The 12312-nt window shown below is 41.9% G+C and overlaps 1 protein-coding gene across 1 annotated transcript in view; it reads right to left on the reverse strand.

The window, feature by feature from the left end:
* Positions 1-1077: 1077 nt before the first annotated feature.
* Positions 1078-12312, reverse strand: part of LOC110500333 (tumor necrosis factor ligand superfamily member 10) — an 87430-nt gene continuing 76195 nt past the window's right edge. The window contains exons 3-6 of the mRNA XM_021577646.3: positions 9318-9354; positions 8911-9018; positions 6200-6363; positions 1078-4197 (exon numbers count right to left, since the gene is read on the reverse strand). Coding sequence (XP_021433321.2) covers positions 3907-4197; positions 6200-6363; positions 8911-9018; positions 9318-9354 — 600 coding nt within the window. The 3' untranslated portion in view covers positions 1078-3906. The remainder of the gene's footprint in view (positions 4198-6199; positions 6364-8910; positions 9019-9317; positions 9355-12312) is intronic.

A 12312-nucleotide genomic window follows, 5' to 3' on the forward strand; every position in this document is an offset into this window, starting at 1 on the left:
GTGACAAAAACTCACACTCATTCTTATGTTTAATAAATGTATCACATAGTGTGTGTGTGGCAGGCAAAAAACAGTGCGCTGACCCTGGTATGCAGCTGGAGGTTGAATGTTTGAAGGGGTACGGGACTATAAAAAGTTTGGGAACCGCTGTTCTGTAACACACAATAATTGCATATTCACATAACCAACATGCTACAAAGTAAATAAATTGTATTTGCTGGACTGAATATGTATGTAATAGACGTACAGCTCCAATGTGTGTGTGTGTGTGTGTGTGTGTGTGTGTGTGTGTGTGTGTGTGTTGTATCTAAGCCTATAGGTCCATGTTCATAACTGTTGTCAGATTGTGTGTTGGGAAACCTTGGGTGTGTGTTGTACTACACTGTATGAAACAGAACAACGATGATATATCAACCCAAAGAGGAACATGCTGGGGAACAATGTATCTATAACATACTCTGTCTTGTTTACGGTTGCAAAATTAGTTATTTTCCCAAATTCTCAGGTTTTCAAAAAAATACATGTTGGGGTCCTGTGTGGCACAGTTGGTAAAACATTGACGATACCAGGGTCATGGGTTTTATACCCATTTGGAGTCACTAATAGGAAAATGTACCAGGTTGACATGAGTCTTGTCCTGGAGGCAGAACTGAGTGATTTCCCCTTAGGCCAGCTGGAAAGTCAAAATTGGCTAGATTGTAAAAATGCATGAAAACTAAAATGAGCTTTTGTGTCTTAATTGAAGGTTGTATGACTTTGTGGCTGTGCCAGCTAGTGTCTGCTAAATGGCCTAGTGTGTTAGGATTCACGGGTTTCCTGATTATTCCCTTCTAATTCTAGCAATCTTCCAACATTTTAGGAAAGTTATCGGAATTAACTTAACTGGCAGATGGCTTGGTACCGTTAGTGGGGTGTAGTGTTTTTTGGGGGCTCCTTACGATATTTTTGCAACTAGTAGGAGTGTCTATATGTGTGAGCGAGGGTCCAAGTGAGCAAACTTGATCAAAATATTTTTTTTTTGGAAGTGACAGGATTAAAACAGCAACCAAACAAATAAAGACGGCTGTCACACTTGTGAAAAAAACTAACAATTTATGGTTCACTTGGTGTCTCCACCCTCTCCCTCAAGTTTACACAGTATAAGAACTATACAGATGGAGACTCTTAATTTGCAGTGCAGGAAATTTCTAAATGGTTGTGTATTTGAGGTTTAAAAAGACTTCTGAAGTTTGTAATTTCCCCCACAAAAATGTCCAAGAATTATAATATAATTATAATAATTCACATTTACTGTTGCTGCAGGATTATGTTCCTGCTTTAGAAAACTGGATCAAATTAAGATCCTACATCTGTACATACACTATAAACACAGATACAACCACAGATTCTTAGAAGAGGTGGTTAATCGTCACCCAGTTTTGTGTGTTATGTGTGTGCGTGTGTATGTGTAAGAGAGAGAGAGTGTGGGCGTGTGGGTTGCATGTTCTGCGGAGTCCCTATCATGTGTATGTCTACGCATTTGAATGTGTTGCGTGTTCTGCAGAGTCCCTCTTGTGTGACTGTGTGTTTTTCTGCATGTGTCTCGTGTTCCGCGGCGTCCCTCTCATGTGTCTGACTGTGTGTGTGGGTGTATTCCGTGTTCCTCTTTGAGAGAGAGAAAGTGTTTGTGTGTGTTGCATGTTTCTCTGCAAAACAAAGAATACAAAGCTGGCAGGCGCGCCCCCAAACAAACCCTACTGTATGTTTGTTTAACCTTTCCTCCGAGACAACCACGGAGCCAATGAACACTGAAGACACACACACACACACACACACACACACACACACACACGCACACACACACACACACACAGCCTCCGCTTGTGCACTGACAATTACCAGACGACAAAGGGAGGCGTTGTGTGTGTGTGTCTCAGAGAGAGAAGTGAAGTGTGTCTGTATGGCAGGGAGCCATGATGTACTGTGTATGGTTTGTGTTTAGATTAAAGTGTTTGTTTACTTTCTGCCAATTGTTGCTGACTGGCATGGGCTTAAAGAAGGTCTGACAGTGTGTGTGTGTGTATGTGTTTCCCGGCATCAGTATGCTGTTCCACAGGTTACACTGGACAGACAGGTGGAGACCAGAGAGATTCCAGAGAGAGAGATTCCAGAGAGAGAGATAAGAGAGATTTCAGAGAGAGAGAGAGTAAGAGAGAAAGAAAGAGATAGCAAGAGAGACAAAGTTTACTTAAGAGACTGGTAGGGCCGTATACCCCTCTTTCACTCTCTCTGTCCTTTCTTTGTACTGTCTGTTCCATTCCTCTGCCCGTTCCTTATCCTCCTCTTCTTCTCCTTTATTCAATCCATAACTGTGTTCAACAGTGTCCAATGTCGTTTAAACAACAACAAAACAGAGTCCTCTTCCAAACTGTCTTACATCCAAAGTTTAAAAGTCCTCAACAATGCAGCGAGCAAAAGTAATCCACTCTTCTTCTTTCTCTAAATGGTCTTGTATATAACATATTAGTATTTGTTCTAATTTCCCAAACCGCCGAATGTCCAGTTAGAACCTTTGGAACAGACAGTCAACTTCACAGAAATAGAATGATTAGAATATAACTCATTCTAGTTCTGTGCTCAACTCCTTTCTATACAGTCAGTATGTAATGTACAGTGCCTTGCGAAAGTATTCGGCAAACTTTAAACAACACTTTTTATGGATATCTTTAAGAAATGGCTTTCTTCTTGCCACTCTTCCATAAAGGCCAGATTTGTGCAATATACAACTGATTGTTGTCCTATGGACAGAGTCTCCCACCTCAGCTGTAGATCTCTGCAGTTCATCCAGAGTGATCATGGGCCTCTTGGCTGCATCTCTGATCAGTCTTCTCCTTGTATGAGCTGAAAGTTTAGAGGGACGGCCAGGTCTTGGTAGATTTGCAGTGGTCTGATACTCCTTCCATTTCAATATTATCACTTGCACAGTGCTCCTTGGGATGTTTAAAGCTTGGGAAATCTTTTTGTATCCAAATCCGGCTTTAAACTTCTTCACAACAGTATCTCGGACCTGCCTGGTTTGTTTCTTGTTCTTCATGATGCTTTCTGCGCTTATAACGGACCTCTGAGACTATCACAGTGTAGGTGCATTTATACGGAGACTTGATTACACACAGGTGGATTGTATTTATCATCATTAGTCATTTAGGTCAACATTGGATCATTCAGAGATCCTCACTGAACTTCTGGAGAGTTTGCTGCACTGAAAGTAAAGGGGCTGAATAATTTTGCACGCCCAATTTTTCAGTTTTTGATTTGTTAAAAAAGTTTGAAATATCCAATAAATGTCATTCCACTTCATGATTGTGTCCCACTTGTTGTTGATTCTTCACAAAAAAATACAGTTTTATATCTTTATGTTTGAAGCCTGAAATGTGGCTAAAGGTCGCAAAGTTCAAGGGGGCCGAATACTTTCGCAAGGCACTGTATGTATAAATGGCACAGATACAGCGAGCATACTGAACCACTCTTGGCTATCACATCATCACATACATTTCTTTGCCCTTTTTTTCTGCTACCGTTCGGTTCCATAGTTCCACAGTTCCACATTATATGATGTGAATTATAAATGAATACATTCTTCTGTCTTTTGATCCTCTGTGTCCATCCAATGTTTTCAGGTTCATAACTCCCTCCTTCACATGTAGAATCTACAGATCTATTTACAATTCACTTTGGAAAGAATGGGGGAGTTAGTCCTTGGGGCCTCACCCTTCCCTCCTCCTCTCCTCTAATCCCTCCTTTCACCCCCTAATTCCTCACTCTGGCAGTGTCGTCACGCTGCCTCCGTTCCTCACCCTATCCTTTTCATCCCACCCCATACCCTCTTCTGACAGTGGTCTCCCTTCTCTCTCTCTCCTCCATCTATCTTTACAGATCCAAACGGAACACCCCAAAATAACTTGATGACTCCTCTGCATGAACCATGGTGGGGGAAGAGACAGAGACGAAGAGCTCATCCCCGGCCCTCAGCTCAAACAGCCCTCCCTGGTAGACAGAGTGGAGGGCGTACTCTGCCTCTGGGGCCCAACACTTAGTGCCTACGCCCTTCAACAGCTGGATGGGCCGCAGGTAGGACGTCTTCTTGTAGACACACTGTACCAGCTGGTGACTGGCTGTTGGCTGGTCCCCTTCACTGGGCGACGGGTAACGGAAGTAGACCTAGGGATGGAGGGATGAGGGTTGGGATGGAGGGAGAGAGATATACATATTACTCAATGTGATAAAATGCATTATGATATGATTATAATGCAGTCGAAGACTTGTCTTAAGCATGCATCACCACTTAATAATGTCTTATTATCATCGCATATGATGCTCACTATATTAAAAAAAACTGAGTCTCATACTTGTTCCCACAATTGCAAAAGTATTCATCCCCCTTGGTGTTTTTCCTACTTTGTTGCAATACAACCAGTAATTTAACTGGATTTTTATTTGGATTTCATGTAATGGACATACACAAAATACTCCAATTGGTGAAGTGAAAAGAATGTGAAATCACCCCATTTGCTATCAAACCCATAAGTATGATCTGGTGCAACCAATTACCTTCAAAAGTCACATAATTAGTTAAATAAAGTCCAGCTGTGTGCAATCTAAGTGTCACAAGATCTCAGTATGTATACGCTTGTTCTGAAAGGCCCCAGAGTCTGCAACACTACTAAGCAAAGGACACCACGAAGCAAACGACACCATGAAGACCAAGGAGCTCTCCAAACATGTCAGGGACAAAGTTGTGGAGAAATACAGATCAGGATTGTGTTATAAGAAAATATCTGAAACTTTGAATATCCCATGGAGCACCATTAAATCCATTATTAAAAAATGGAAAGAATATGGCACCATAACAAACCTGCCAAGAGAGGGCCGCCCACCAAAACTCATGGACCAGGCAAGGAGGGCATAATCAGAGAGGCAACAAAGAGACCAAAGATAACCCTAAAGGAACTGCAAAGCTCCACAGCGGAGATTGGAGAATCTGTCCATAGGACCATTTTAAGCCATACACTCCACAGAGCTGGGCTTTACAGAAGAGTGGCCAGAAAAAGGCATTGTTTAAAGAAAGAAATAAGCAAACACATTTGGTGTTCACCAAAAGGCATGTGGGAGACTCTCCAAACATATGGAAGAAGTTACATTGGTCAGATGAGACTAAAATTGAGCTATTTGACCATCAAGGAAAACGCTATGTCTGGCGCAAACCCAACACCTCTTTATCACCCAGAGAATCCCATCCCCACAGTGAAGCATGGTGGTGGCAGCATCATGCTGGGGGGGGGGGGGGGGGGGGGGGGTTCCATCGGCAGGGACTGGGAAACTGGTCAGAATTGAAGGAATGATGAATGGTGCTAAATACAGGGAAATTCTTGAGGGAAACCTATTTCAGTCTTCCAGAGATTTGAGACTGGGACTGAGGTTCACCTTCCAGCAGGACAATGACCTTAAGCTTACTGCTAGAGCAACACTCGAGTGGATTTAGGGGTAACATTTAAATGTCTTGGAATGGCCTAGTCAAAGCCCAGACCTCAATCCAATTGAGAATATGTGGTATGACTTAAAGATTGCTGTACACCAGCGGAACCCATCCAACTTGAAGGAGCTGGAGCAGTTTTGCCTTGAAGAATGGGCAAAAATCCCAGTGGCTAGATTTGCCAAGCTTATAGAGACTTACAGCAAAATTACTGCATAAATAGGGGGGATAAATAGTTGTGCACGCTCAAGTTCAGTTTTTGTGTCTTATTACTTGTTTGTTTCACAAGAAAAATGTTTTGCATCTTCAAAGTGGTAGGCATGTTGTGTAAATAAAATGATACAAACCCCCCCAAAATCAATTTTAATTCCAGGTTGTAAAGGCAACAAAATAGGAAAAATACCAATACCACTGTGTGTATTAATACACGTGTGAATTGAAAATGTGTTTTTGCATATCCCAACTCTCCTTGGGACAACCTTGGAGAGTGGGGTCAACGCAAGGGTCAGCCATTATCAATGGCAACCTTGGAGAAATTAGAGTTAAGTGCCTTGCACAAGGATTACGTCGGCAGATTTGTCACCTTGTCGGTTTGGGGATTCAAACAAGCTACCTTAACCAGCCCAATGCTCTAAACGCTAGGCTACCTGCCGCCCTTATACAGTATACTTCAATGTCAAATGTGTTTACCTGAGAGTACATGTAGTAACGCCCATCCTGGGGCACACGCAGCCTCCCATCGGCTAAGGTCATGTTGTGAAGGTGGGCTCCGAAGCTCTGATTGGTCCACGAGCGGACTGGGTGGCGACATGATTGGTGGAGGTCGGGCTGGGGGGTGGGATACACGGGAGACCCTGTTGGAGAGAGAGTGCGCAAGAGAGAGAGAGAGCGAGCGAGGAAAGGAGAAAAATGGGCAGCAGCGGGCACAGAGAAAAAAACGAAGTGAGGGTGAAAGGGAGGGAGAGGCAGAAAGAAGTGAGTATAGGAGGAGTAACCAAACAGACAAGTACTATTCCTGCAGGAAAATCTATATCAGATAAGTGTGCATGCGTCCTAAATGGCACACTATTCCCTATTAAGTTCTATTGGCCCTTTATAAGGTACACCTATTTATTAATTTGCCTCCAGAACAGCCTGAATTCTTCATGGCATGGATTCTACAAAGTGTAGTTCAAACGTTACTCAATTGGTATCAAGGGACCTAACATGTCCCAGGAAAACATTCCCCGCACCATTACACCACCGCCACCAGCCTGTACCATTAAAACCAGGCAGGATGGGACCATGAACTCATGCTGCTTACGCCAAATCCTGACTCTGCCATCAGCATGACACAACAGGAACCGGGATTCATCGCCTCCTAAATTGTCTAGCGTTGGTGATCGCGTACCCACTGAAACAGCTTCTTCTTGTTTTTAGCGGATAAAAGTGGAACCCGGTGTGGTCGTCTGCTGCAATAGTCCATCCATGACAAGGACCGACGGAGTTGTACGTTCCGAGATGCCGTTCTGCAAACCACTGTTGTACTGCACCGTTACTTGCCTGTTTGTGACCTGCCTGTTAGCTTGCATGATTCATGCCATTCTCCTTCGATCTCTCTCATCAATGAGCTGTTTTCACAAACACGACTGCCACTGACTGGATGTTGTTTTTTTTCAGACCCCTCGACTTTTCCCAAATTTTGTTATGGTACAGCCTTATTATAAAATTGATTAAATTGACTCCCCCCCCTTATCAATCTGCACACAATAGCCAATAATGAAATATGGAAAACAGTTTTTATTTATTTTTGCAAATGTATTAAAAATTTAAAACAGAAGTGCCTTATTAACACAAGTATTCCGACCCTTTGCTATGAGACTCGAAATGGAGCTCAGGTGCATCCTGTTTCCATTGATCATCCTTGAGTTGTTTCTAAAACTTGATTGGAGCCCACTTATGGTAATTAAATTGATTGGACATGAGTTGGAAAGGCACACACCTGTCTGTATAAGGTCCTACAGTTGAGCAAAAACCAAGCCATGAGTTCAAACTAATTGTCCGAAGAGCTTCGAGGCAGGATTGTGTTTTTGATTTGCCATTATGTGGTATTGTTTGTAGATTGATGAAAAAATATTTAATACATTTTAGAATAAGCCTGTAACGTAACAAAATGTGGAAAAAGTCAAGGGTTCTGAATACTTTCCAAATGCACTCAATAGGGTGCCATTTGGGATGTAAGATGTCTTTAATTTGAACAAACTGATTCCTAATGTTCCTATTAGTTAAACCACACAAACGAGCTTGCATGGATGCATGCAAACACACACACACTCATAGCGCTAGGCGATGAGGTAAAACACATAGCCCTTTGAAGTGTGTGTAAGTGTGCATGCACGCCTGCATGCGTGCGTACATGCATGTGTACATTCCTGTAATGTCACCCAGGGCTTTTTGGCTGGTCTGGAATGGACTTCCTTATTGCCTTACAAGAAGAGCCAGGAGTTTTGCCAAGACAGGAGACCTTCCAGATCAGGATAAACTTCTGGCACTCATAAGGAATTAAAGTGAATTATTTCCTTATGAGAAAAGTTGACTCCCTCTTCCTCCTCCCTACTGACTGTTTTTTGATTTTTTTATTCAACCTTTATTTAACTAGGCAAGTCAGTTAAGAACAAATTCTTATTTACAATGACGGCCTAGGAACAGTGAGTTAACTGCCTTGTTCAGGGGCAGAACGACAGTTTTTTACCTTGTCAGCTCAGGGTAACTTTCGGTTACTGGCCCAATGCTCTAACCACTAGGCTACCTGCCGCCCCTGTTAACTAACAAAGAGACAGGCCTTGGCCTGGATGGCTAGCAAAGAGAGAGAGAGAGCAGGAGCGAGAGAGAAAGGGGAACCATGCCCTTAGTGCCCTGAAGAGCAGTGGATGCTGCTAAGGGGAGGACGGCTCATAATAATCGCTGGAATGGAGTCAATGGAATGGTACTGTATCAACCATGTGTTTGATACCATTCCATTTACTCCATTCCAGACATTATGAGTTGTCCTCCCCTCAGCAGCCTCCACTGCTTTAGAGCTGATGGTAATAACACCAGAAACGCAGGCCAAACCTGACTACAACCTGCTGTAGCATTTCAAATAATTCCCCATAAATAGCATACTATTTGAAAGCATTTTCAAATACTTATTTCAAATGCTAAATACCTGGGTAAACACTACGGAGTGTATCTGAGTATTTTCAAATACTTTCCAATTGTATTTCCAAATTTATTAAAATATTAAACTAGCTGTCTTTTCAAACAACAAATATCTAAATTACAAATGTAAAAGTAACTGAAAAGTAATTGAAATACCTTAAATAGTATTTGAACCCAGGTCTGGTACACACTAGCACAGACAGAGACACACACACTCTCACCTTGAGTGCTGCTGTCTCTGAGGGTCAGGTGGGCTGACGGCCGCTGGGGCACAGAGGTAGCGAACTTTGACCTCGAAGTGTTGAAGGTGTGAGGTAACGTTCTCGCTTCTGACAGAGAGACGCATAAACATGACATCATCATCATCATTACCATCATCACCACCACTCACGAGGTCATGACCGATAAAGACAAAATGTAGTTCCAGATTCAACACCACAATAGGGGGTATACATGTACTGTGTGTATAGATAGATTTGTCATTGTTTTTTAGTCAGACAATAGGTCATGGAGGTAGAGTATGATAGGGGATAGGTATTCGGTTGATAGAGTTTTAATTGTTGTCATTGTTACTGAGTATCACACAACAGTCATACAGACAGGTACAGTATTTTAGAGATTGACTCACCTTGAAACGTCTGCTTTGAGATTATGTTCTCTGTCACCTATAAAATTAAGATAAAAGATTTCGTATGAGAACAGGTGGCATTGGTGCTGGCAGAGACTAGATCAGCATCATTATCTTTATGATAGAAGCTCCCAATACAACAGGTGACTCAAAGTATAGACATCGAAAGTAAAAAAAAAAAACACACAACCAATATCATCATTATCGTCATCTTCATCACTATCAGTCACGTGCTGTGGTTTAGTTACTTCCTTATGCCATTTCTCTGGCATGTACTGTAGTCTTGACTTACTCAAAGTTAAGACACTAATAAAGTCAAGCTTTCATTAAATAACACACTCCATCTCGCTCTCTTCTCAAATCCCTTACTCCTTTGACGGTGGTTTGGTGGGTACGTGCGAAAGATAAACAAACAAACAAAATAAAAAGATCCAACAAGAGGTATCACTTGTTTGTTGGGCAGAGTGTGTCTGTGGGTTAGATTCAAGATGCATTGCTTAAGTTCTGCTATGGGCATATAGACATTGTAGGAAAACGTATCAGGAAAGCCAATGTGATGGTATTTACACAATACATGTAGGCAGAGGAAAGACGGATATAGACATTGCAGGAGAACATAGCAGGAAAGCCAGTGTGATGGTATTTACACAATACATGCTGACAATTGGCAGCAACAACCAGTGATATTTCAAACTGTACTCTGTACTTTATGTGTACAGTATGTGTATATAGCCTTGTTATTGTGTTACATTTTTACTTTAGTTTATTTGGTAAATATTTTCTTAACTCTTCTTGAACTGCACTGTTGGTTAAGCGCTTGTAAGCAAGCATTTCAAGGTAAGTTTGGTGCAGTTGACAAATAAAGTTTCAGTTGATTTGTTGTTAGAAAGACCCTGTTCTCTGTCTGTCTGTCTATGTACACTACCATTCAAAAGTTTTGGGTCACTTAGAAATGTCTGTTTTTGAAAGAAAAACATTTTTTTGTCCATTTAAATAACATCAAATTGATCAGAAATACAGTGTAGACATTTTTAATGTTGTAAATGACTTTTGTAGCTGGAAACGGCTGATTTTTTAATGGAATATCTACGTAGGCGCACAGAGCCCCATTATCAGAAACCACCACCCCTGTGTTCCAATGGCACGTTGTGTTAGCTAATCCAAGTGTATCATTTTAAAAAGCTAATTGATCATTAGAAAACCCTTTTGCAATTGTTAACACAGCTGAAAACTGTTGTTCTGATTCAAGAAGCAATACAACTGCCATTCTTTAGACTGGTTGAGTATCTGGAGCATCAGCATTTGTGGATTCGATTACAGGCTTAAAATGGCCAGAAACAAAAAACTCTTCTGAAACTCATCAGTCTTTTCTTGTTCTGAGAAATGAAGGCTACTCCATGCGAGAAATTGCCTAGAAACTGAAGATCTCATACAATACTGTGCACTGCTCCCTTCACAGAACAGCGCAAACTGGCTCTAACCAGAATACAAAGGAGTAGGAGGCCACGGTGCACAACTGAGCAAGAGGACAAGTACATTAGAGTGTCTAGTTTGAGAAACAGACGCCTCACAAGTCCTCAACTGGCAGCTTCATTAAATAGTACCCGCAAAACACCAGTCTCAACGTCAACAGTGAAAAGGTGACTCCGGGATGCTGGCCTTCTAGGCAGAGTTCATCTATCCAGTGTCTGTGTTCTTTTGCCCACCTTATTATTTTCTCTTTATTGGCCAGTCTGAGATATGGCTTTTTCTTTGCAACTCTGCCTAGAAGGCCAGTATCCATGAGTCGCCTCTTCACTGTTGACGTTGAGACTGGTGTGTTGTGAGTAGAACAAACAGGACAATGAACCCAAGCATATAACCAAAGCAATGTTGGAATGGCTATAGAACAATGTGATAGTTCCATGAAACATGGGACCAAAACTTTACATGTTGCATTTATATTTTTCTTCAGCGTATGTTGGTTCAGCTACAGTGGGGCAAAAAAGTATTTAGTCAGCCACCAATTGTACAAGTTCTCCCACTTAAAAAGATGACAGATGCCTGTAATTTTCATCATAGGTACACTTCAACTATGACAGACAAAATTAGAAAAAAATCCAGAAAATCACATTGTAGGATTTTTTATGAATTTATTTGCAAATTATGGTGGAAAATAAGTATTTGGTCACCTACAAACAAGCAAGATTTCTGGCTCTCACAGACCTGTAACTTCTTCTTTAAGAGGCTCCTCTGTCCTCCACTCGTTACCTGTATTAATGGCACCTGTTTGAACTTGTTATCAGTATAAAAGACACCTGTCCACAACCTCAAACAGTCACACTCCAAACTCCACTATGGCCAAGACCAAAGAGCTGTCAAAGGACACCAGAAACAAAATTGTAGACAAGTACCAGGCTGGGAAGACTGAATCTGCAATAGGCAAGCAGCTTGGTTTGAAGAAATTAACTGTGGGAGCAATTATTAGGAAATGGAAGACATACAAGACTACTGGTAATCTCCCTTGATCTGGGGCTCCACGCAAGATCTTACCCCATGGGGTCAAAATTATCACAAGAACGGTGAGCAAAAAGGGGGGACCTAGCGGGGGACCTAGCGAATGACCTGCAGAGAGCTGGGACCAAAGTAACAAGGCCTACCATCAGTAACACACTACGCCGCCAGGGACTCAAATCCTGCAGTGCCAGACGTGTCCCCCTGCCTAAGCCAGTACATGTCCAGGCCCGTCTGAAGTTTGCTAGAGAGCATTTGGATGTTCCAGATGAAAATTGGGAGAATGTCATATGGTCAGATGAAACCAAAATATAACTTTTTGGTAAAAACTCAACTCGTCGTGTTTGGAGGACAAAGAATGCTGAGTTTCATCCAAAGAACACCATACCTACTGTGAAGCATGGGGGTGGAAACATCATGTTTTTCTGCAAAGGGACCAGGACGACTGATCCGTGCAAAGAAAATAATGAATGGGGCCATGTATCGTGAGATTTAGAGTGGA

This window comes from Oncorhynchus mykiss, chromosome 21 (assembly GCF_057628025.1).
Source record: "Oncorhynchus mykiss isolate SJ-2025 chromosome 21, ASM5762802v1, whole genome shotgun sequence".
Lineage (NCBI taxonomy): Eukaryota > Metazoa > Chordata > Actinopteri > Salmoniformes > Salmonidae > Oncorhynchus > Oncorhynchus mykiss.